Source organism: Lates calcarifer, linkage group LG2 (assembly GCF_001640805.2).
Source record: "Lates calcarifer isolate ASB-BC8 linkage group LG2, TLL_Latcal_v3, whole genome shotgun sequence".
NCBI lineage: Eukaryota > Metazoa > Chordata > Actinopteri > Centropomidae > Lates > Lates calcarifer.
Window position 1 is genome coordinate 13,451,070 of NC_066834.1, and position 27,644 is coordinate 13,478,713.

The window sequence follows — 27,644 nt, forward strand, 5'->3', positions numbered from 1 at the left end:
TCTTCATGAGATTCTTGAAGATAGAGAGGGACGCTCCTGCTCTGATAGTATTTTGAGTTGAGGCGAGAGCTAATCATGGCCTGTGCCAAGAGTTGGGTGGTGTACTGAATCAGGTAAGGACTGATATTTCTTATGTTGTATAGTGGGAAGTGGCATGACCAGGTGACAGATGCAACATGGTCAAAGAAAGAAAGCTGGTCATCAAATATGACACCCAGGTTTCTTGTGATCTTGGTTGGATGATGAAGAAACGATTTTGATGTTGATATTGTAATGGAGAGATTGATTGGCTGGGATGGCTGATTTAACTGAAGGTGGTGTTCCTTCATCCATGTGGATGTGTCTGAAAGACAAGCCAAGACTTGCGCAGTGACCGTGGGGTCATCTGGCGGGAATGACAGGTATAGTTGAGTGTCATCTGCATAGCAGCGATACGGAAAGCCATGCAAGCAGATAATTGGTCCCAAGTCTGTGGTGTATATTGCAAAGAGAAGGGGGCCCAGCACTGATCTTTGGAGTGCTCTTTTAAGGAGGGGATGGAATAAGGATGTTCATCCTTGCCATGAAACACTGAAGGAGCACCCAGTGAGATAGGATTCAAACCAAGAAAGGTGAGAGGCAGAGTACACCCTGGACAGATTGCCAGATCATCACAGGGCTACCATATAGAGACAAGCAACCATTCACACTCACTGTCACATCTATGGGCAGTTTAGAGTCACTGATTAATCTAAACTGCATGTCTTTGAACTGTGGGAGGAAGCTGGGGTACTCTGAGAGAACCCATGCAGGCACAGGGAGAACATGTAAACTGCACACAGAAAAAGTCCCAGATGAACTGGGACTCTGGGGTTTGAACCTGGAAGCTTCTTGCTGTGAGAAAAAGTCCCAGATGAACTGGGACTCTGAAGATAGAGAGGGACGCTCTCTACCACTATGCCGCCCTGAGTACCATTTGAAGGTGGAAAATAATTTCTGTGTCTTTGGTCTCTGATGATCTTGTCATTGTCAAAAGCAGTTTTGGTAGCACTGGTGCTGGATGAAAAGGAACCTAGGAGTGACTGATAAATCTTGAGATCAGTGGGGTCACTGGTTTTATGCCATTTTCTCTCAGCATCTCTGAGATTAGTGCATACCTCTTGGATGGTGTCAGTTAGCCATGGAGCAAGGCAGGTTAGAGCAAGTGGGTTTGGTGGATAGAGGACAGTGAACAGTTATGTCCGGGAATGAAAGACAATAGTGAGTCTAATAAACAGTTGAGTGAATCTCCACTTGTTGGACACCAGTCCTATCTCCTTAGCAGATCTATAGAGAGTATGGAAGACAGTGTAGTTAGTGGAGAGTGCGGCCAATATAGCAGTATTTTCACATTTGATCCAAGACTCAGTTAGTGCCAGTGGGTCATGGGATAGCTGGTTAGCATAGGCAGGAATGAAATCATCTTTGTTCACTGCAGTTCCACAAGCCAATGGAGAGCAAAGCACAAGTGGGTGAGGACTGTTGTAATGGCCTGAGGTTTACCTGATTTCTTTGACTATTGGCACAGCGATACTTTCTGTGTTTACCAGAGACAAAAGGAATGGAGGCATATAGCTACAATGCTAAGTACAAAGATTAGGTGATGTAACAGGACATAAGAAGTAATAGGACGGTTACCTTATCGGTGGCCTTACTTGGTGGACTCACACAGGTACTGTTCTTTACCCAAGTAGGTCTCAACACGAGGGCTAACGCCACTGCAACATTTGCTATTGATATACAGTCCGCTTAACTGACCACAGCTGTTCATGTAAAGGGATTGATTGCGCGCAGCTGAGTACACTCTTTGCATTAGCAGCCCAAAAGATTTTAGTTTAGGGGGTGTGACCTTGTTCACAGTCCCCTCCTGCCTGAAACTCGCAATATTCAGCCAACATTTTAAGCAATAATGAACAATGTGCTTTTAAGAAGTAGCAAGGATACCATACACAGGAATATCTGTGAATGAGATTAATAAGAAGTAGTACTTACATTACAACAGCAGTCCCCAATAGCCCAGTTCCTCCCAGTAACCCTCCTATGAATTTACAGTCATATTTAAGTTTTAATCAAGGAAAACATGGGAAAGGATGGGACTTGTAAAATACATTTTTATCATATATATAATATAAAGCAGGATGAGAGCATGGGTGGATGTTATCATTCAGTACAAGGCACAGTGGTAGTCCACTGATCGGGAAAACAGACAGACTGTAGCCTAAATTAATGTGGGTCTGTAAGACCTCTGGATTATATTCAACAAACACACTCCGCTGCTTATGAATACGCCACTTGCTCGTGTTGTTAGTGAGTGAGCACTCTGGGTTGGTATAGTCCCACACAAATTTAATTCTGCAAACAGTCAACCTAACAAGTCTGAGTCAGTTCTTCTGTAACTGTTCTTCTCTACACAATGCAGCCAACGACACAAAATAGCCCCTGCTTTTGCAACTAACTAGAAAAACAAGTCCAAGAAAAGTGGAAAATACTGATTGTGCAAAATATTTGGCACCAGTTTATTCATAATTGTTAAGTTAACACAAACTAGATCACATTTTTCCCACACAAGAAAGAGCAGAAAAGCATCATGTGTTCGCACTGGTGAGTTGACAGGCTAAAACTGAGGAACTGATTTTTACATAGACATTAAATGCTACCTCCTCATAACATCAGTCAAATGGAAACTCCCAAGAATGAACTCGCCCAACATTGCCTGGAGACAGATTAGCTGCTCTCACACAAAAAAACACAACAAAACCAGAGGATGGGGGCACTGGGAGGACTGCAAAAATCTAGTGGTTTTGTAAGTCAGTTCTAGAAAAATAGATTCTCTTATTTGCTTGTAATCATTTTAATGTAACTTTAAAACATATTCAGTGGCAGTCTTTCAAGTGCCCATTGACAACACAGGACATATAGGAAACAACAAAACAAAATGTCCTGAAAATCAATGTCAAACATAAGGTCAAAGGTGAAATTGGAAGCATCAGAGAAGCGCAGGAAACACAAGGACTGGACGATGAACTGTGACGCCACATCAACATGCTAGGGCAAACAGGAAGAGATCTAGAGAAAACAAAAAGAAAAACACAACAGGGAGACAAACCTAGGTTAAACAGCAATGGAACACAGACAGGAGAGAGAAAAGAACCCAAGCATGATTGTCTTTTTGCAGGACTGATTACGGTCTAAACATTCAACAGTCAGTGTAAGGATGAGAGTAAAGACGAGTCACGAGAACACCTGAGGTGGATGACAACAAAGGCAAAACACAGGTATGACAGCTAAAATAAAATGGTGGCACACAATCAGTGATGATAACCAGGTCATACCTGGCCTCCAGAGTCCTGGATCAGCTGCTACAGTCAAACCCACTATCTAGAGAGAACTATTCACATATGACGACTTGAGACTGTCAGACTGTCAGACTTTTTCTAGTGATCTGCTGTAATCAATCATCATATTTGGATTTGGAAAATTATTTTTGAAAAGGTATCTCAAGTCCAGTACCAGAAGTTTTGTATGTTTTATCCATTTTAACACATATAGTGTAATAATCAACATCACAACTAACCAGTGTACAATTTACATTACTTCATTCCAGATTTCTGGATGTACTTTTTCTACCATCTCAGGCAGTCACTAGTAAACATTAATTTTTGTAAGATATGAAAATCTGTTAGCAGACTCTTTAGGTTGTGAGCTCTGGACTTGAATCTCAGTTCATACATAACCAATGCTTTGTAATACAGTTTTATTGCAGATTTTCCAAAACTCTGCATTGCTTTAATCCACAAAAATGCAACTTTGACAGAGACTAATGCAGATGTAATGTTCACTCTAATAACACATTTGGACAAGAATCTATAGTTTGAAAATAGATTTTTATGCCATAAAGAAATGGATGAAAACCAGTGGCTGCCTGGAACTGATGCAAAAATGCACCTGAAACTACAAAGCATGCATTTGAAAACGATCAGTAAAAATGTAAAGCATATATGCTTTATAGTTAAGAGATGTTACTCGTCTTTCCAACATGGATGCTGAAAGACATGGATTCCATCTTGGAATTCATATATCCCCCTGCTTTATCTCTGACAGCTTCCATTTTACCCATAATTTAGAGAAGTCCAGTAATATTATTTATCTAGTCAACAAATTCCATATACAGACTCAAACCAACAATAAACTGATCACATTAGTATTGTGTGGCTGATATATTTTATTTCTCTGTGCCATAGAACCTGACTATTTCTCAAAAGCTATTAAAACACGTCAATGAGCCACACCACTGACCTGAGTGTCATCTTCCTTCATTACCAGCAACACACTCCCACATACATCATGCTGCTGCCTGAAATACTAGAGTGCCATGTGGATTAATCGAACACTGAAAATAGTCCCAAACAAAACACAATTTCCTCCTGTTTGAGTATCATTTGCCAAAAACTAACAGATGCTAGTTAGATTCAGGAAATTACTGAACATTAAAAAAAAAAAAAAAAAACTCTGTATTTGTGACAGGAATCAATGGTCTTGGGGCTAAGAACCACAGACAGTAGAAAAGCCAGAAAGTATTGAGAGCTTGGACTGACACGTTGTGAGTTTTGGCTTTTAAGTTTATTTATTTATTTAACTTAGGCCTTCCATTCAAGAAATTAAGCCAGTGTGTCACAGTAAAACTTAAACAAGGTCTCTTTTTCTGCACCACTCATGTAAACTAAATTTCAAGGCGGAGATGTTCCAATTCAGAGGCTGTATCTTACCTGAAGAGGTAGGAGATGACATGCTCTAACAACATAGAGACAAAAAAGTGAACTGAGGTGATCCCGATTAAACTTATCAAATGAAGTTGCCTTCAAATGGCTGATGTGTAGTAGTGAACTCAGCCAACTTGCTTGAAGAGTAGCTTAATGGGAACACTCATTTATCTTTAACACTGCATAGTGATAAACAGCATATCCTGGCTGTGAATAACAACAGTCAGTGGAGTTCATTCCTTGCTTCCATTATTCAAATCCTGCAGCACTTTTTCAATGGTCCAGTTCTTGTGGTGGATGAATGGGTCACGACCCATTACCTTTCCACTATTACTCTTCATTAACACTTGAAACTTAATTTTCAGTAGGCATATCATAAAGCTTGTCTTTTGTCTTTAATTCAAAGAGTATAAAGATAGAATCAAACAGTGGTCTTAAGGAACAACAGACCTAGATCAGCTATGACCACAAAGTCCCTGACGCATAGTCATGATTTCTGGGCAATAGTAAACATGCTTTTGTACAGTAAACAATATACCAAGAAATGTCCAGCAGTCACATAACATTAAGTAAATGGGACAACATATTACACAGAACATGGTGACCTTCAACTGCTTTGACAAGAAATTCCCTGTAGCAATAAGAGATCCTCTGAGCACACTGGTCATACGTCATCACTCATAGTTGTACTCAGACTAAACCTTTGGACTTGGATCTGGAATCACTTTTAAAACTAGTTCTAGCACTAGAAATAGACTCAGAACTTCACCTGGTGCAAAGTTGTTGACAACACATACAGGATGGCTATTTATTCATACAGGAAAGACAGGACCAACAGGTACATGTTAAAATGGACTTACAGAATAAACTATGCTCCCTGTGTTTTTGTAAAATTATTTATTCAGTTGGAGGCATGTATGACAAAGAGGGGGTTCAATGAAGACTGTAGCAGCACTGATGGATCCTACACACAGTCCATGCCACACTGACACAAAGTACACATCACCAAAAGGAAACAACGCTTAACAGGCAAAGAGAGGACACACACCAGGAGATCAAATGTAGTTTTTGGACTTCACATTTGTCTTTCAAAACAATCTCAATTCAGATAAATAATTTAGGCAATAAATAGTTCCCCAACACACAGGGGAAGTACAAAACCTATATAAAAATAGAAAAGGCATAGTAGTTTAAATATACATCTCAACAATTGTCTTGCTCTTCCTAGTTCTATTAAAAACACACACACGCACGCACACACACACATCCCCACACACACACACACACACACACACACACACACACACACACACACACACACACACACACACACACACATTTTTGGAAGTCTAAGCAACTACAATGTTTGTCTTGAGCAATGCGACATTTATATGAATTCTCCAATCACAGAAGATATTCAGTGAGAGACATAGTGGTGTAGCCCTCTATAGATTAGCTCACTGCTAACTAGCAGGACAGTGGCTGAAGGTTATGATGAATTTTTACATATCACCTGGATTCAAAATAAAAAGTAACTAAAACCATGAAATGTATTTCTACGAGGCATTAAATCTCCATTAGACAGACTCTTAGATATTAAGTTGAGAGGAACAACTCTATGATGTTTGTTTTTTTTAAATGTCAAACCTCAGCGTTGCTAGTTAAAACTGGCAGTTGGATTTGACACCTACATCAGCCTGACCTCTAACCTGTCACTCTGAGTGCAGCAACAAAGGAGCACCACCAAAACATGCTGTGTTCAGTCCTCTGGAAGGGTTATGCAATTTCAACTTCATTAGAAATTTGTTTTACTATTCTCCAGATAAAAAAAATACAATAAATGCAACAAGTATACTGTTTAATAAAAGTATATCTATGTCATACAGAAATCAGATCCAGACAATGTTTTTCTACAACACAGCCCAATATGCAATATGCAATATGCAAATGTATTCACCTGAGGCTACTTGATTAGTGTAAGCCATACATTAGCTGCTATACCCAGACAATAAGTCAGATATAAACCAGCATTAATATGTCACCTTTAGATGTAATTCACAAACAGGATGTTCATGGCATCAACGGGCTGCTTGGCTGTGACAGTCACTGATGAAGACTATGCCCTCTCTACAAAGGCACATTTTACAAACTCAGAATGAGGACACATTTGTCAATATATTTGCATGTTTTGGAGGAGCTCCTTCTGCACCTTATCTTACCTTGAACATGACAACTAATTTTGGTGTATATCACACACATGGTTTCCATTTCAAGAGATAATACAGATAACCAATACAAAAGTAATGGAAACCACACATTTGGTTTGTGAAAATGTAAAAGGAAATTGATGATTTCTCTAATCAAAAGTAAGTCTCTCTTTTTCAGATGCTACCTGCTTTCAGGAACTTCAAGCTGAGTCTGGGTGGTGGAGGGGAAGGTGAACAGGAAGTAAAAACAGATGGATTTGGCACCTGACTGTCAAAGTGCAACATATCCTAACAATTAACTCATATGCGTATTATGTACCACAGCAAACTTATAACATTTCAACTCACGTTTCAATTAAAATACACCTGTTTTGCTTATTTGTTAAAATGAAAACAAAGTGCATAAACCACAACAGAACACAGGAAGAATCCAGTCTAGCCCAAAAACTCTTGCATGTAGCTTTATGTGTCTCTTTGCCTGGACATGTTATATTGACCAGGAGAGGCAGCGCAGCAGACATCACCCTGTAATGCACAGACAAGTTTCTGTGGACCAGTCTTGGTTATTAATACTCCACTTACCATAACACCACCCTGCCTAACTAAGTCTGCAGTGCCTCAGCACCTTCAGTAGGGCTTGCTGTCATTCTTTGAGCGCTTCAGCTGCACCTTCAACCTCTTCATACCGATCTGGAAACCATTCATTGACTGGATGGCTGCTTGTGATGACACTGGGTTGTCATAGCTCACAAAGCCTGAAGGAGAAATACAAACATTCACAATAGTTTAAGACGGCTTATGACGGTTCCCCCAGGGAAGAATTATTGCAAATGTGCCACTTTATCCACAAGAACTTTAGAGTAAGTAAAGTAACAAATCCCCCACACACTCCTAAATGATGTACACTAAAACATGTTTTGCTGTGCTATTTTCTGCTGTCCACACAGGCCCTAAAGAGATCCTGTTCAAAATAAAACTGTATGCACAAAGGACCCTTTATTAATCGTGCTATGACCAGTGCAGAATGATAGGTCTTGGAACATGGACTGTGTGGACATTTCCATGCTATTTTCATGTATGTGCAGCAGCAAAAAGTGCAAGAGTGATTAATAAATACATTCTTAGTCACATCACTGGTCTCGTAGCTCCGAAACAGCTGAGCCAGTTGCACTAAAAGTTTGTCAGCAGTAGTTCAATAAATGGAGATGCGTCTCTCCAGGAAATCATATTGCTGTGTAGAGTGGCACAATGTGAGGGAGAAGGTTTTCATACATATAAAACTGCTGTGATACTGATGCTGAATGAACCTCCCACCTGTCTGCACCCAGGAAACAGGCAACACCCGTTTCAAGGTAACGGTAATTCCTATCAGAGGGCTGCTTGTGCTGCTTCTTGTGCTGCCACAAATGAAGAACCCTGAAGCATTTGAAGCTACAGCAGAATCAATTACCCAAATAATTAATTGATGATAAGAGGGCTTAGATACAGGAGTCTGTGTGAACTCACCAAAACACTTGCTGAGGTTTGTCTGTTTGTCGATGAAGACTTTAGCAGAGATGACATTTCCAAAGGGCATAAACATCTGGAGCAAATCCTGGTCTCCAAACTCCTGGGGCAGGTGGTAAATGAACAGGTTGGCACCTTCTGGACCTGCCAATCAATTAATCTGTTTCACCAGTCATACAAACATTAAACACTGTGATATCCTAACAATTTTAACAATTTATGATTTAATAAATTCACCACTTCTTCAAAATATGGCTATGATCAAATTACATTAACAACAAATACTGTAATAGCCGTATCATATGGAGACTCCCAGGGCCCATTTAATGAAAAAATATTGATGTGGAAATAAGTGTCAGGAGATTAATAAACTCAACAAACTGTTGAATTTACTGTTTAACCCATGTATGCAGATTGGTAAAGTAAATGTACATATTGCTATTGTTTGTTCTTCAGCAGCCACATTCACATAAAATTATATTTTTGAGTTCCTTTACAGACGTTTTTTGTATTTTAGGAGCATAAACAGATTCTCATTTAGATGTGGTAGCTGATGTGTTAACTGTACCTGAAGATGACAACTTTTTGTTACTTCTAGCTTTCTCTGATCACTTCTTTTATACAGCCAGCACACACAGTAATTTTATCTGCAGCTCAACAGCATGGCAGTAACTGCTGGTCAACAGTATTTTTGACCCATTCTTCTTCTGAGAACAGATGCAGAATATTATAAAATATGTAAATGAGAATACCTATATAGTGAATTTGAGTTCATTAAAACACAACATACAGTAGATGGTAACAGAAAACAAGAGGGGGGTTTCATGGGTCCTAAACTGTTCCCTTGTTTCTCTATCTCTCTTTCTCAAATATGAAGAAGTAGAAAAAGATTTAATGCATACAACCTTTTATTTACAAGTGAATTTCAGATGATGATCTACATCTGTATTTGTGTGGGGCTGAGGTTACAAAGTTAAGCTTGTGCACAAAGTTTACCAATCCAGATTTCCACAATAATATTTTGACCCATGGGGGCCTCCATAGTGGATATACATATGTGTGTGTGTGTGTGTGTGTGTGTGTGTGTGTGTGTGCATACATACAGTACCAACCAAAGGAAAGAGTTTAACAAATCAGAATATGTTAGATAGATAGATTCTTCAAAGTAGCCAACTTTTGTTTTGATGACAGCTTTGTGCACTCTTGGCATTTCATTAGAGGGTGTGTCCAAACTGACTGGTACCGTATGTGTATAAAATCATCTGAGAAGTAGGACTAACATTAACATACAAACAAGGACAAGCCTTCTGTTATGGACTTGAACTTGTTTTAAAGTGGAGCTGTTGACATTGTGATCTGAGGCCATATCAGAGAGAAGGTGGGGATGTCTTACCGGTGCTGTGACTGTTGCTGGCTGACGCAGCATTTTTAAAACAAGACAGAATCCTTAGCAGAAGGTAAGATCAACACACAGCACGTACATCTCTACCAACCTGCCTGCAACAGTACTTTAAACCATAATCAAAAATACAGTGGAATTTCCCATCATTCAAAACGTTTAAGGGTCAAACACTCTGTTGTTACTATTAGCTTTCTTTCTTTTATTTGCAAATGAATGATATGCATAGCAGAAGAAATATCTATACTCCAACTCATACTTTAATAGCCTGTAGCTCTTTTTTTTTTTTTTGAGTTTTTGTTTCGTTGTGTTTGAATGAAGTTTAGATTAACGTAATGTGTCCATTTCTAACTCTGGTTATGATAAATTACAGCTTCTCCTGCTCTCTATACATCCCCTTTAAACTCTCCAGTCACTTATCTGTACTTAATACTACTCTCATGTCATCTCCTTTTTTCTGCTCCTGGCCCACAGAACCCACCTTCTTTTTGGCTGCCCGCAGCCGACACGCTCTGCTGGGGCAGGAGACTCTGGTTGTACAGACTGGGGATAGCGGCAGCAGCAGCATACTGCTGGATGCCTGAGTAGGCCTGGCTCAGAGCCTCCATGGTGTTTCCTGAGCCATTAGACAGGCCTCCGGAGCCAAGACCGCCATTTAATGCCGCCATGCCTGCATCAGAGTCACAATAAAACAGAAATAACATGAGTGAAAAGATAAGCTCTTATAACTCAGAGTGATGTTGACCTCAACATAGTAATAGTAAGAAATAGAGCAATAATAAAAGCCATCATCAGTGCCGTTATTTGTTAAATTACAGACCAGATCAAGTTAAGCCTCTGTCTGGTAAAAGTTAAGTTGTGAAAGTAAATAATTAAAAAAAAAAAAAAAGATTTATATACTTCTAAAGATACCCAAAGATGATTTACATAACTATCTAGATATAACTTTTACAAAATACTACTGAGCATGCACATTAGATAGGTATTCTACAATAACTGGGATTTAGTTTCCCATAGTCTATTAGTCACAACAGTCACCCACAATTTAGCAGCACACTGTGTGCAATCAAATCAAATTCAATAGAGGCAGTGATGTTGACACATAAATATATCATAGAACTAACTGTCATGTTACCGTTACAAAATTATAAACACCTGGAGAGGAAGTTTGACTGAGGCATTACTTTTGTCTTCATACTAGTAGGCTCTGGTATGATTTCTTGCTGTTGTACTGGCAGCATAAAACTATGAGAAACCAAGAGTAGCAAGATGTCACGTGTGCCTGATGGCAATTACAGGAAGCTAACATCAACATACATTCACAGTGACAAGACAACCTCATCTTCTCTGTAAATCTTTAAGACAAGCATTTACATCAAACACACTGCCTCACAGTTATATAATCACTGGAAATTTTCAATCACATGCAGACCTCAACCACAGGTGCAGTTTAGAGTTAGTACCTGCTAGAGAGCCCATGTTGAGGCCAGCTCCGGCACCAGCAGCCAGAGACTGCAGAGCCCCCAAAGAAGATATGGGGTTCACTGAGGAGTTGCTGCTGGAGGTGGGAGAGGAGCCTGCTCGGAAAACATTTATGGTTAATTCTATAATAAACACAACTGGAAAATATTAGACAAAGCTGTGTTATAATGCTACAGTCTGTGTGTTAGAGCTCAGTAATGTCAATATTTGTACTATGCAAAAACTGCAATTTTGTACACTGTCTTTTAAGAGAAGTTTAAAAAATTGGCAATCTGCAAAACAATTAAGTTTGTAGAAGTAATGTTTGATAAGCAACATTTGTTGTTTCGTGGAGGCTTGTTGTATAGTTCAATCACATTTTATAGAGAGTTATATATAGCTTCACAGATGCTTAATAATGAATGTGTACTTTCTGAGAATATGGTGGCAAGAAAAAGTATTCCAACCCTATGGAATTACCCAGGTTTCTTCATCATTTGGTCGTAAAATGTGATCTGAATGTCATGTGCTTCAGGTAATGACATGAACAATTATAATCTTTCGTGTCCCCATTGAATTCTCTCAACAGTTAGTTGAGGAATTTTGGACCATTCTTCCTCAGAAGGCTGCTTCAGGTCAGCCATGTTTGGGGCAAATGGCTCTCTCATCTCATGAACGCTCAGATGATACCTTTAATCCTTTAGCTGTTACACTTGGCTTCTTTATCCTCACTGAGCATTATCCACTTTGCCTTAGCTGGCTGCTCACTTCTGGCGAGAGTAGCCACAATACTATTTATACTATTTACTCCATTTATAAACAATCAATCAAACAGTGGACTAATGAAATATATACGCAAGTATTTTTCTGTATGGCATGGTTCACAACAGCAAAATCAAAATATGTTAGGAGCTCCGCCCCACATGTCAACTCTTGTTTCACTGACTGGATTGCAGGTTGGATTGATAACTTCTTATTCTAATTACGCTTTGTTGATACCATTAGCCCAGGGGTTCACATACTTTGCCAAATTGACACAGTTTGAATGATATATTCAGTCTGAACAGGAACAATACAATGATTTGTGCATTATTTGTTAAAATAATTGGAAATTGTATGAGGATCTAACCATGTTCTCAGACAAAGTTTTACATAGATGAAGGTTTGACGAGTTCATTTACTTTTTCTTGCCACTGTATGCATTAGACTCTAATGCATACATAAACCTCTAATGATTAGAGGCTTATGTAGAGTCACATATGTCACCACACCACTAGGCCTGACTGCATGTGCCTTGACTATGATACAGTACTATATCTGTAATTTTGTTACCTGAGCTTGTTAGTGCACTTAGTGGGCTACTAGATGTTGTCATGGCGCTGGAGCCTGAGGGCGTGGCCTGTGTGGCAGTTGCTGCTGCTGCTAAAGCAGCCAGGTTCTGTATGGCATTAAGACCTGACAGACACACACAGAGTTAAGTTCACGACTCCACTCACTTTCTCTGACCACTATTGTACATAAAAACAGCACATATGGATGTATGTACTCCTGGAGTTTGCTTGAAAACTCCCTCAGCATCTAGAGGGATGATTAAGTCACTTTAACATCTTTCAAACCCAGAGGCCACAAATGAGATTATTCAGTCAACAATATATAGTCACATATTCAAACAGTAATCTTAAATCTCATCTCTAATCTTCCATCTTGAAGTATGTGTGTGTGTTTGTGTGTTTATAATGGTGTACCTGAAACGGGGTGCAGGTTGTTGAGTGCATTCCCTGTGGAGGACTGCTGCAGCAACTGTAAGTAGAGCTAATACCAGGAGGAGACGTGAGAAACAACATCCTAAAGTAGCAGTGACAGCAAACTTTTGACTGGTGAAATTGCTTTGTAACTGGACTAATAATTGCATTTTATGTCATCACACGTTCAGGCCCAATGAACACAAACTCACTGCTAGGTACTGTGGCCCCAGGCTGTTGAGCCCAGTGAGATTTCCCCACATGGAGGCAGCACTGAGTTGCTGCATTTGCTGCTGCAGCTGCTGAGCCATGCGCTTCTGCTCCTTGTCCTTTTGGGTGTCAGCAAACTTCACCACAATGGGCGATGAACAGCCCTAAACACAGACAGAGGACATTTTTAGTGCTGTGACAGCTTGATGTATAAACTCTGATTAAACCATCATTAACTTGCAACTTAAGTGTTAAGTAAAATAACTGATACTATTTTAAAAAGCTCTGCTACTTTGAATGATGATTAATGTTTTTCTTAGTAATATTTCAACAGTGGAGACAATACAAACCACCAATTTTGAAATCAATTTTGTTTTTAGTGTGAAACTCAAGTTCACCTCCATGGTCTGTGACTGGTGCATGGACTTGATGGCTGACTGGGCCATTTGTCTAGCTGTGAATGTCACGAATGCACAACCTGAAAGACAGAAACACAGTGTATCATGATTCATACATGTGGGTGGTTCTAGACCAGAAGCTCATTTTTCCACTAGTGACAGCAATTCTTAGAGCAGACCTGGTCCTGTGGTCAACCTCATAAAAGGTTCCTATGTAATGTGGAGCTAACTGTGCTTTGGGAGGCTGAAGTGGGTGAAGCATATGAACAGGGGTTGAAACACACACACACAGCAGCTGGAGCAGGGCAGCGGGGCTGGAGAACAGTGCTGCCAGTGGAAGTGCTATCCCAACTACCCCCAATTCAACCACCACAGAAACAAATGAATTCTTACGCCACCGCAACATTAATGTGCCTGGTTCATTTACCTTTTGCTAGTTACTGACCACTCATACCAGGAGCACCCTACAGGACATGCTGTTTGGGTGATGCTTTAACCCAGTGGTCTAACCATCACAATTTGGCCCTTGTAAAAGTTGCTCTGATCCTCAAGTGTGTCCATTTTTCCTGGTTCCATCACATCAACTTCAAGAACTGACTATTTACTTCCTGCCTAATATATCTCACCACTTGACAGGTGCCACTGTAATGAAATGTTAACAATGTTATTCACTTCACCTGCCAGTGGTTTTAATGTTGTAGATATGTTCTGGCTACAATCCGAATGAGCAACAAACCAAAACCAGCCTTTGATTTATTTACCACTTGAGGGTGTAGACACATTGACATTGACATATCATCACCTTTTGAGTTGATATGATGACCTGCTTGTATACATATAAAGCAGTTACAGAGCAGCATTATCATTCATTGGGATATTTAACCTCTTTCGGCTTTTTTGGTCTCTGCCAAACCCTGAGGGAAATATCTGGCTCTTAAGCTGCCAAATGCTTCACAATGTTCACCAGCTCGTTGCTAACTGTGTCTGTCTGGAGTTTGGTGCTATGGGTGACCCCTTTTAAACAGTCACATAGTCAGCAGAATATGCCTTACCCCGGCTGAGTCCATCAGGGCCTCGAAGTATCCGGCACTCCTCTATCTGTCCATATGGTGAGAACATCAGTCGGATGTCGTTTTCATTGCACTTCTTAGAGATCATTCCAATAAACAGCTTCCTATCCTCCACTGCTGTATTCAACACAACAACAACAACAACACCGATTCAGGGTCAAGATAATGGTGCATTATAACATTAAACATTCACATTTGTTTATTTGCGGCTCCTTTGCAACTTAAGTCATCACAGAGACATGGGTTAAGGATGCCAATAGTTGACGCCAAACAGTTCAATCTTGGTTTCCTCAGACCAGTGAATCTTGTTTCTCACAATATTCAAGCTTAAAGTGTTGGTTTTTTTAATTTGTAAAGTCCAAGTGGCTTTGTGGGGAAATTATGATTTGCAATTGAACAGAAGTGTTTTCGCCTTTCATCATACTGAGCTACAACTACATCTGAATGCATAGGAGCCGTTATTCCATCGACAGAAAGCCTCCAGCCCATTCAGATCACCACATACTGTATGCATGCTGTAAATGACTCAGTCATCATTTGAACCTGAAAACGACGTTAATACAATGAAATACTGGATAATACAGAGAACCTGTGACATGTAAAAAGCAACAGTGATAGTTACTGTGTGTTAACCTATTTACATACTGATTCACAACTATTCCGCAGATCTACAGTCATTAAGTTACAGGTTGGCAGCACAACTGGCATTTCTACAGTGTTGCAGTAAATGTGATTCAACAGTTTCACCAGTGTAATTACAGTGACAAACTATAGGTTTTAAGCGATAAGGCCTTATTAGATTATCATTATCATTAGGAAGGAATTAAGACGTAGTTGCTAATATGAAACAACAGAGAAAACAGAGGGAAATGCTAGGATATCCTTACCATTGTTTTTTTCACTGTCAGCTGGCTTCATCTGGATTGGATGGTGCATCTGAACAAGGCAACAAATAACACGTTAGTACTCACAATGCTGAAATATACTGAAATATTGTGTTGTGCGATGCATTTCAGTAATGTTGGCTGAGATACTGCACCCATGTTATTAGCTCCTGAAGTTAAGGATGTTTAAAAAAAAAAAAAAAATTAATTGAAGTGAATAATAAGAGAATAAGCGTGACATATGTTTTACCTGCACAGTAGCAGATAACAATCATTTACCTTTAAGTGAGTGTGTTACTCAATAATTGTGGCAGCACATGTATCTGTGTTTTTCAAACATTTTACATATTTTTCTCCATTAAATCAGAAAAAAAGAGACTGCAACAAGCAACACCATCCTTCACTAAATGAGCGCTGATTACAAAATGCTAACTCCACATAACGACTACGTACCTCTATCATGTTTTTTGTACAATACTGTTTTGTGGTTTATGACTTTCAGTCGTATATTTTGTTTCTAAAGTTTTCTTAAAAATTGTGTTAAAATCTTTTCTTGTTCCCATGAACCCAATGTTGTGTATCATCTTGTCTCATGAGCTGAGTGTATCATCACACCCCTACAAATTAGCCAGAGTCAGCGTTGTCCTCCTCTGTTCAGCGACTGCTGACTCAGTACCAACTACTGAGTAACTGGTTGCTATGGTGACTGGGGTCCCTAATGGGAGGAGGGAAATACATAGACAAACCACTGTATGTCCAGGTAGACAACAGGTTTATAAGCCAAAATATGTCATCAAACGTGCCCTCGTAGCTCAAACAGTACAATCTATCAACAAATGCTCATCATTTCTGACAAAACAGAAACCCCTCCACCACTTTGATGTGCTAACTGACAACAACAAAGAGAAATGTGCTAAAATAGACCTAAGCACTAATGTTTTTGCAGGACAGTTCAACTTTGGTTCTTGTTTCTGGTTATGAACCTTGCCATGTTTTACTCTTGGATCAGTTCATTTTGGAAGTGGGGATGTCAGCAGAGCAATACATACAGACAGAGAGAGCTGCTGGCAGCCACTGACAAACACACTTTCCAAAGACACAAACAGCAACAACCTTTCTGATGACACATTGTTATCCACTAATTAATCTACATTCAACTTCATATTCTGACTTTAATATATTTTAACTGTTTGAGCACACAAGTACGTCAGGAATGGGAGCGAGATAACAGACAAAATGACGTCAGAAAATTTTAACAAAAACTTGAGCAACAGTGTTACCTAAGAAGACACTCCAAAGGACACAGTCCGAATAACAGAGGACTGACAGGTACAGAGAGCCAGTAGAGACAGACACAGCTGATAAAAACTCAATGAGATTTGGGATTTGTTCCAGTAGAGAACACAAAATACTAATACAAATCTGAATTAATGTTATCTAGTTTAGTCAACCATTTTCTCTCCCTCCCTTTTTTCTCTCTCTTCCTCTCATTTTTTCTTGCCTAGCCCTAACTTCACTACATTTTTGCAACAACAGTAATATCGATTCAGGTAGACTTGCTGATCACTTGACACCGAATACTGTTGCACCTCAGACCAGCTCTGCTTTCTAAACAACTAAGTATCCATTTACTGTCAGAGAGAAAAAGCAGAAACAGAGCCTGACCAAATATAGACTCAGTGACACAGTCTAACTATAGAGAAATGACATGTTGGTATCCAGGGGAGTGTTAATTGCATCAACCAAAACTATATTTGTTGAAAGACACAAAGAAAAAAAAGACTGAATCAAATACTCTTTATGGTTTGGTGGATTGATCCACTCTTTGGGGGCAGAGTACAAAAGACCAACAGATGGCAGCATCAGATAACTAAATGGCAGAAAGAGATAAGTGCTACTGGTCATTATTTCACACACAAGAAATAATCTTAATATATTAAATGGAATTTTCACAAGAATTCATATCACAATACTAGAAGAATATTTTATGTGCTCATGGAGTTTTGTGTAATTTATGACCCGCGACCAGCCCTGCCAATGGGACCCCACCACCCTCCCAAGAAAACCAAAGAAAAAATGTAAAAATTAAAAGATAATTTACATTCATGTTTCTCTCCCCACTCCCTGCTGCACGTGCATTTCCGCCTATGAGTCCACGCACAAGAATGGAAGAGCCACAGAGGAGGCAGGTTGACAACTCGCCAGGTTAAGTGCAAGAAAAGCTCAGACTGGCGTCACAAGTCTCTGTTAAATCATAGATGGACAGAGGCCGACCTCAAATGTCAGAAAAGTCAGACCAAAATATCAGCATTTTTTTTTTGCCATCTGCCAATGGTTTGCTGGCAGGGAGGCTAGCCCTGGTCCTCTCCTCCGGCATCTGTATATAACTATAATATAACCACAAACACTACCTTCAGGCTTTACATATCTGGAAAAAGTCATAACACCTGTCTCTGACTAAATGTTCAAGGCAAACTTGCAGCTGTGTCTTCACTTGTATCAGACTGGTCCTGGAAAGATAAAATAAACTTTGTATCTCTTGGTTAGGTCACACTACTTAAAAGGAACATAATCCCCAGACAACGTTAGCCTACCCACAGAAGACCATTAGAACGCTGATTAGTTTCACTCTTCACATGGACTTTTAAGATTTACACATTACATCCAGTTCTCTGAAGACCATTGGGGAACAATGTGATGCCATGGTGAGACCATAGGCAATAAACCATGGGCGGCATGAGACCACAAATGATATTTTATTATTTGGAACAAGTGTTTGTAAACCAGGGGTAATTCTTCATAATTACATATTTAATAAAATGCATTAGCACCACCCTTTGGCCGATTTTCATCATATTTAACATGCTGAATCTAGAGCTCATTCAGGTTTATTTTAATGAGATAAAATGTCTAAATAAGTCATGCAAAATCCCAAATTTGCTTGCTGAGTATTGACAAGGAAGTTGCAGAAACACTTCAGTGTACAACTACTTTAATAATAATAATTATTATTATTATTGTTATTATTATTATTATTGTTGTTATTGTTATTAGTATTATTATTATTATATATGGATAGCAGCATTAATTGAAAGGGAAGAATAAGGAGGCAGTAACCTACCCCAGGCAAAATCTTCATGTTGTGCAGGGCGTTCTGTGCTTCCAAGGCTGATTTGCGAGTATAGTACGTTATAAAACAGCAGCCTGTGGGGAATGAAAAAGACACCTGCGTCACACACACATTTGACTTGATTTGGTTTGTAAGACCATACATCTACTATATGAAAAATATGCTAGGACACACACAGGCACACAAACAATACAATGACAGAATGATAGGAAAAATTGTATAGGTTTTAATCATTCATAACACAGTGCACTTATTTTAAAATAGAAGCCAAAGCATGTTTGTTTCTCAGATAAATAGAGGGGTTCTTTGAAAAAACACAAAAGCCAACAGTGCATTGCAGTGAGTTTTAGATAGCAGGTCTGTGTCATGTCATATTAGCAAAGTCCATCTAGGTTCTATATAGCTGCAAAATGACTGATCAACAAAAAGTGATCAAATTGTGGTCTACAAAGGTTTACAATATGGATGTAGAAGCATGTGTGTGACTACTGGCTGACCTTTGCTCTGTGGTGGATTCTGACTGCGGTCTCGCAGAACATTAATCTCATAGACTGCTCCATAAGGCTCAAACAGCTCACGCAGCTGCTCTTCGGACCAGGACCGTGGAATCTGTCCCACAAACATCTTAATCGCATCAACATCTGGTTGGTCGGGATGGTCCAGAGACCCATTCATCTTCTTCCCACTACAAAGACAAATATCAGTGCATTAAATGGAGGCTTTAAACAAACATATTGATTTCCTATACTTACAAGTACAAAAAAAAACACACAAAAAAAACAGCGTGCTGGCTAAATTTGTGAATTAAATGATTTTTCTGTGGAAATAATTTGCAAGAGTAAATTTCCACAACATACTTGAATGTAGTTTTTCCCCTAGCCCTACCTATATATCGGTAACGTCTGAGGGGACTGATTCATTCATTCTTTGATTCTTAATTTGATAACTTATTAACTTTAAATTTTAACCTCTGTCCCATCTCATGTCATGTCAATGTCAATTGATACACTACTCCCGGTTATGTCTTATCATCATGTATAACTTGATATCTGATATGGGCCTCAGCGACGGGTGTGGCAAAATGGCTCATGGGCCCCAGGAAAATTTTCAGTGAAGTAGCCCTTGCAGTATGGATCACCATGTATGAAATTCAGACATAATCCCAAGATGTTAACACGTAACACCCCAGGAGCCAAGGCCAAAACCCAAGAAGTAAGCCATTTTGATTTTACTGTGCAATTTCCTCGCAGATTGAAGCCCTTCACAGCCACTGTATTTTATCAAAATCTTGCTAGAGAATTAACCTGAGTGACTCCAAATTTGGTAAATGACAAATGACGTAGCATCCAGGTCAATTCTGCCCAAAACACGGAACAGGAAGTTGCTGTAACTCTACCTCAAATTTCTCCTGCTTAATGAGAGTCCAAGCCTTAAGACACACGCTTACAGTACCAGTTAAAAGTTTGGACACACCTTCTCACTCAATGGTTTTTCTCTATTTTTATTATTTTCTGTGTTAAAGATTAATATTGAAGACATCAAAACTGTGAAAGAACACATATGGAATTATGTAGTAAACAAAAAAGTGCTGAACAAACCAGAATATGTTTTATATTTTAGATTCTTCAGAGTAGCCACCTTTTGCTTTGAGGACAGCTCTGCACACTTCTGGCACTCTCTCAGTCAGATTCATGAAGTAGTCATCTGGAATGGTTTTCAGTCAACAGTCTTGAAGTCTTGCTGAGCACTTGTTGGCTGCTTTGCCAACTCATCCCGAACCATCTGAAATGGGTTTAGGTCAGGTGAGACTAGCACTCCATCACTCTCCTTGGTCAAATAGCCCTTACATAGCCTGGAGGTGTGTTGGGGGTCAGTAAAACCAGATGGGATGGCATGTCGCTGCAGAACACTGTGGTAGCCATGCTGGTTAAGTGTGCCTTGAATCTTGAATAAATCCCCAACAGCGTCACCAGCAAAGCAACCCCACACCATCACACCTCCTCCTCGATGCTTCATGGTGGGAACCACACATGTAGAAACCATCCACTCACCTCTTCTGCATGTCACAAAGACATGGTAGGTGGAACCAGAAATCTCAGAACTGACTCATCAGATCAAAGCACAGATTTCCATTTCCATTCCTTGTTTCTTGGCCCAAGTTATTCTCTTCTTCTTGTTCTTCCTCAGTAGTGGCTTCTTTGCAGCAATTTGACCATGAAGGCCTGGTTCACACAGTCTCCAGATGAGAACAGATGATGTTGAGATGTGTCTGCTACTTGAATTCTGTGAAGCATTTATGTGGGCTCTAATCTGAAGAGCCGTTCATTTGTGGTTTCTGAGGCTGGTAACTCTAATGAACTTCTCCTCTGCAGCAGAGGTAACGCTTGGTCTTCCTTTCCTGAGGCAGTCCTCATGAAAGTCAGCTTCATCATAGCGTTTGATGGTTTTCGCGGCTACACTTGAGGATACATTCAAAGTTCTTGAAATCTTCCAGATTGACCTTCATGGACTGTTTCTCTTCACATAGTTGAGTGGTTCTTGTCATAATATGGATTAGAACAGTAGTTGAATAGGGCTATTCACTGTATAGAACCGTGTACCAGCCCTAACTAACACTGAATGAGACAGTGTGTCCAAACATTTAACTGGTACTATTGAGTCTTATTTATACTGCCAACTACTGACAACAGGAAGTAAGTCTTCAACATAACATAATAAAATTCACCTCAAATTTGGTAAGAAAAGCGTAAAGACCTTCATGATGATATATGATAAAGCTTCTGAAATTTCTTTGAATACTTCTGCTGTGACTATGTGGCATAATCAAATCTTTCCCAAATTTCACATTCGGTAAGAGTCCCGACCCGAAGACATTTAAAGGCTAATGTTCAATCATATTAATAACGCACACCTACTGGTAACAGGATGTTGTAGGTCTACAAATTATGCTACTCATTGCGAGTTAACCAGATTCATGCATAACTTCCCTGGTTTGTAAGCATCAATTACCTTCATTTTTCTGAGTTTGCAAAACTGGTTTGCTATAGCACAAGCAATAGTCTGAATGATGATGCAAGAATGGCAGTTGAAGCAGTTATTATTACAGTGTAGTTAGGGCGGGTCAATAAAACAATAACAAGGATTACTGTGAAAATACTTTTCCTCAATAGAAACACAAGACATGGTCAATACAGAGTCGATAGAACTCATTCCATCGATGTTTTGACACACAACACGAAAAGCCTATGGTAATGAGAGCCCCATGCCAAACCAATCATGTGGTTCGAACAGAGTTACAGACACGTTAAGTTAGGTTGATGTACACAGCACAGAACGTTGGAGTAGCAGCCAGCAGCAGCACATGTGCTAATGTTTGGGCCTCTGGAGCCGAGCACACCAGTATGTCAGGAGTGTGAGCGAGAAAACAGAAAAAACAGAACAGAAAATGTTAAAGAAACTTGAGCGACAGAGAAGTCGAGAAGATGCCCCAACAGACATAGCCCATTGCTCAAAAGATGAGGAGATTGTTGAGATTGTGTTTTGTGAGATGTTGTTTTTTGTGAAATGTCGTTGTGCTTTGACCTTCAGGTCCACTGTAAAAATCCCTCAAAAAAGACATCAGGTCATGTTTAAAAACAGCAAACTGTTGATTGGAAGAGCACATACTCCATAGATACATTTATTGTTAACATTAAAAGTGAAAATCTATCATATCTTGATTTTTAATAATTAATTTTAGTCTCAGATTTATATTAATAACATAAAATAAATTTTGTTTAAAAATCTAAATGTAAATCCTATTTTAGGCAAGTTATATAAGATAAAGGTATATTGAATGTAGTTAATGTAGAATTATGCGATTTGCGTGTGTGAGTATGTGTGTCACACATTTACATATGCAACAAAAAAGTTTGACAAGCAAGTGTGCACTTACACAACTGTGCAGATAGTCTTCAGTCACTATCAGCTTACTGCATCATCAAGGATATATTTTTAGCATAGCATATTTTTAAATGCTTTCATCATAAGAATAAAAAGAACAGTACTGATACTGCTTTTTAGTCAGATTTTTGATATGCTTGTTGTATGTATGTTGTTGCTGTTGGGAAATTTATGGCAGTAGCTTTTTTGAGTTTTAACAATAAAAAAAGTTTATTTTTCAACAGCATAATTTCTTGCTCAAAAAGGAACGCCTTAACATGCATTTGTGATTTTTTTTAAATACATAAATAACAATATCAGTTGATATATTGCTAGTATTTTTTTAGATAACTCTTGATATGAATATTAATATGTGCCTTAAAAATCCAGTATTGGTTTGGCTCTAGAGATCTCTTGCATCTCTTGAGGAGTAATTTTTCTTTAAAATTTTTCTCTTGATCTACCACAGTATACCATGAGCTGGAAGTTACCCATCCCCAAGTCAATATGTATAAAACTGTCAAAATCAAGTACTAAAATAATTGTGATCAAAGACCTTGATCAATATCAATATACTGTTAAACACTATGACGTTACTAAAGGGGTGACAAAGCAAATTCGCTCAAAAGACTATTTTGGGAAAGATAAATACTGTTAGAGTGGTTATGATGACTAAAAAGGGGAGAGGCATTTATTGTTATTCATAGTTTGTTAGAGCAGTCTATTAAGCACAGAACGTCATGTCCTTGTGTCTTGCACAATTTACATGCAAAGAATTGCAGACAGGTTTCCACAAGAACAGAAATGTGTTACTAGAATCAGCACTGGAATCAGACCTCGAAGAAAGGCATATAGGAAGGTACCAAAGCACCTCTTGCCACTACAGCGGTGCTGATTATAGAGAAAAACAGTTTTGATGTCAACATGATCAATATTCCATTGAATGTTGGTGGGGTGCAACTTTGGACGCAAATTATGCTGATTCTGTTTAAAGACTTTGTTTTACTAAAGACGAAAATAACTGTGAGAATCAAATCAACAGTAAATGTGAACAGCTTAGATACACATCAGGAATATGTGAGTGTGACAAAAGTGCAAAGAGAAAACAAATGACCAAGAAAGGTGAATTTCTCATTCTTTGGCCCGTTATTGCCCTGACACACTACAACACATCTGCTCATGATTACTTACTATATACTAAGTCACAATAAAGACCTTAAACAGACCAGTCCTTTCCAACTGAATTCCAGATACACAGGACAACCCTATGAAACATACTTACAAAACTGGCCAGAGTGAGTTACTTACACAGGACTAGAATTCAAAGAGCAATGGTCCACCATCATCTCAGGGAGAAAATCCAGCTTGAAAGAAGCCATGACAGCAAAATCAGTAGGTTTTTCTTCCCTCTTCTTTAACACAATGAAGCTAAATTGATACAGTGATCAGAATGATGGCGGTAAACTCCAGATCGTACACTTGTGTGTAAGTCCCTGGTGACTGGTATCGTAAGGCAGCCGACAGCGCAGAAGGTAGAGAGAAACAGTGTGCTCCAATAACAATCCAAGTTGAGAACCAGTCCACTGTTACACAAATACAACAAACAAAATCTGGCTGAGGAAACACCTTTGTCTGAGATGGAAGAAGAGTACAAAAGACAGACACAAAGTGACAGGCCTTCAGGTCGGCTTTCTAGGTTCTGTCTAACCACTGCATGGGAATCATGGAGACAGACTGCTAATGGGATCACTGGGGCCAGAGAGAGCAATGGCCATATGGGGTCCCACAATCAAAGTGCTGATGATCCATGGCCTTTGTGAACATTTTTCCAAGGCCAGCAGATCTGGCTGCAGCATCAGATAAACAGGGTGTCAGATTGATGGTGATAAGGCCCAGTGGGCAGAGGGAATGAAAGAGGGAGTGAATAGTACTCCCCAGCCAGTAGCTAATCCCTGGACTAGGCACAACAGGGGCTAACAATTAGGTTCCGGCCTGAGGGGGGCTATGTGTGCCCTGTTGTCCTACAAGCTGCACTGGTTGGTGTGTGATTTGTGTGTGTAAAAACAATGTCAAATGACACTGACTTCGGTCTCTGTGTACCCCACAAGTGCACACAAAACTCACATGCACAAATCAACACCTATGAAATGAAATAAACTCCAGAAAGATATGTAATTGCCTTCTTGCCTCCAGACTCATGCATATTACAAAGAAACAACAATTACTGAATAGGTTTAAAGCAGCTAACATTTTGACTAACATTTTGCATTTACAACTGATGAGTGGAAATCCTGTGCCCACCACACTAAATGCACACTCTGAAACTATCCAACAGGTGTTACCTAGAGTTGACCATTTTCTTCCACAACTGCTCTACAGTTGTCACAATATATAAATACACTTCATTAATGTTATAACCAGATGGACTAGCACATACAACATTACTTTCTATAGGCTATGGGCTAGGACTGCCCCCTTAAAATTTGAGGATTCAAATCAACAGTTGGGAAGACCCTGATTCGACTCACAGAATGTCAGTCAATGAGTTGTTACTTTTTTCCCCAGCTGCCTCACAGGTCACACACAGAGCACAAAAGTTAGTTCCACAAGGTTCTGTTCTTGGACCAATTCTGTTCACCTAGCGCTTTATCCTTTAGGGCAATGATATTAGGAAGCATGCAAGCAAGTTGATTTATAGACTGCCAAGAGTATGCAAAACTGTCATCAAAGCAAAAGGTGGCTACTTTGAAGAATCTAATATATAAAACATATTCTGCTTGTTTACTACATAATTCCATGTGTTCCTTCATAGTTTTGATGTCTTCAATATTAATCTACAATGTAGAAAACAGTAAAAATAAAGAAAAACCATTGAATGAGAAGGTGTGTGTCCAAACTTTTGGCTGATACACTCAGCATGTGAGTGCGGGGATTCTCAAACCTGTCTGCTGCATATTCTACTTCTGCTTTGCTGTACAAGACGTCTCCTTTTCATCTGTCTCTGTTAGTCATTATTTATAACATGCAATCAATTTACATTAAGTACTGCATAATCTGCTGTCAGTAACCACAATTTCATTTTCCCATGTTGGTCCTGATGATGTGCTGATGATACAGGATGACAATCACCACAGTACTCCAATCAGTGAGTTACCTGTAAATTGGTATGACATCATGTTTACTCTTCTTTTTGAAAAAAGTTAGCGTGAACATAAACTGGACCAGAAATACTATGTAATCATGTATAATTTTTTTAAAAAAATATAGAAAACATATGAAATATAAAACATAAAAAATACAGTAAATGTGCAGTTGTACAAATGGCTTTGATTAAAATGAGAAATCAATGACACAAATCTTTAAAGCTTATTTTGTATATTTTCAGTCCCATTTCCCATCTATTTTCAAGTCACGCTTTAATATGGGATCATGAGGTCAAAAATTAAGAGCCTTAAGACAAAGAGCCCTGTGAATATTGAGTAGTGTAGCTGAGAATTTACAGATACGCTTATATGCCTATAACCTATAGTGGCTATTGGCAGGGCTTACAGGATGTGTAGCTACAATGGTTTTCATGGATTTTACTGGGGATTGGCAGGTTTTCTAAAACCTTCTGCTGTCCCCAAAACTGCTATCAGAGAACAGATTAGAGTAGACTGAAGGCTCCTTACCCCACTAGTGTCACGCTGGAGACCTCTAAAGAAGGGAGGGGGAGTGTGGACTGTTGAGTCTGCTCTGGAGACGCATAGAGGGTTTCAGGGTCCAGGCTATCCATTCAGGGCCTTGCACTACCACTTCTAACATGCACAAACACAGGACCAGACCCACAACACACCAGGACCAGAAAGACACACAAAGACACACACACACACACACACACACACACAAATTACAAATAAATACACTACAGAAATGCACTTCACACAAAACACATTTAACATGCACTGAAGTTGACACTAGACTTTTGTTAACATTCCACAATTCAAACCACAAAGAACAACTACCAGACAACATTTAAACAACAAAACACAAATGCTGATCCAACAAATGTGTTTTATTAAAAGTAGTCAGCACAAGAGTCCTAATGACCTTTAACCAGATGCAGAAATACAATGCATTAAGAAATTTTCAGTTCTTTCAAATGAGATTATATTAAGAAGAAAACAGCATATCTCAGGAGCATATGTTTTAAACAGTGATAATAGCCTACATTTAAACAACAATAAAGCACAAATGTTAAGATCCAACAGATGTAATCTATTTAAAGTGGTCAGCACAACTGAAATCTTTGCTGCTTAGACATGTCGGAGTCCTGCTAAATGAGTCGACCAAACACTCTGTGAAGGAAACAGCAAAGGCAAAACCAAACCTTTACATACTTTTTTTTTAACCTGGATGATGTTTTTGGGTGTAAATAATTGATAGGGACAAACAGCTGCTGCAATGCAAACAAACGGTGCACAGGTCCACATCAAAGTATGCCCACTGAAGTGCTTAGTTTAGTCACTAACAGGCTCAGATTATTATTATAATTATCTGACAAAACTATGGATAGGACTCCTACAGAGAAAGGTCTTTTTATTATTATAAACATCACTTTTTATCTCAACCAGACTCCATTGACAAAAACAGTAATTTAACCAAGCAGAACTCTAGAGCTGCTGAAACATTAGGCCTGTTAGTTTGCTAAATAAAACAACTGATCGTGGCAGTGGTATACCAGCAACTTCTATGTTTTGCTCTGTAAAGTTATTGTTTTTGTCAATATAGTCTGGTAACGATTTCCTGGTACACTGTTCTTGATCACAAATGCACAAGATTTTTGTCCCGTTTTGTTCCAAAGTACCACAGTTATCCCTTCAGTTGTCAACATATTTTATACATCACAAGCAGATTATTTATTTGGCATATTTTCCACTGGACATTTTGATATGCCAG

At 39.1% G+C, this 27,644-nt stretch overlaps 1 protein-coding gene across 4 annotated transcripts in view; it reads right to left on the reverse strand.

The window, feature by feature from the left end:
- Positions 1–2,504: 2,504 nt before the first annotated feature.
- Positions 2,505–27,644, reverse strand: part of celf1 (cugbp, Elav-like family member 1) — a 30,120-nt gene continuing 4,980 nt past the window's right edge. Inside the window, exons 2-15 of one of the 4 annotated variants that reach the window (XM_051075827.1) lie at positions 26,378–26,503; positions 19,283–19,470; positions 18,777–18,859; positions 15,659–15,707; positions 14,754–14,888; positions 13,702–13,781; positions 13,306–13,467; positions 13,097–13,163; positions 12,684–12,806; positions 11,354–11,467; positions 10,372–10,560; positions 8,492–8,635; positions 7,568–7,740; positions 2,505–3,084 (exon numbers count right to left, since the gene is read on the reverse strand). In XM_051075827.1, coding sequence (XP_050931784.1) covers positions 7,613–7,740; positions 8,492–8,635; positions 10,372–10,560; positions 11,354–11,467; positions 12,684–12,806; positions 13,097–13,163; positions 13,306–13,467; positions 13,702–13,781; positions 14,754–14,888; positions 15,659–15,707; positions 18,777–18,859; positions 19,283–19,470; positions 26,378–26,481 — 1,566 coding nt within the window. In that variant the 5' untranslated portion in view covers positions 26,482–26,503 and the 3' untranslated portion in view covers positions 2,505–3,084; positions 7,568–7,612. Of the gene's footprint in view, positions 3,085–5,658; positions 7,741–8,491; positions 8,636–10,371; positions 10,561–11,353; positions 11,468–12,683; positions 12,807–13,096; positions 13,164–13,305; positions 13,468–13,701; positions 13,782–14,753; positions 14,889–15,658; positions 15,708–18,776; positions 18,860–19,282; positions 19,471–26,377; positions 26,504–27,644 lie in introns of those variants that run through there. The other 3 variants (XM_051075836.1, XM_018692725.2, XM_051075839.1) reach the window with 3 other exon arrangements.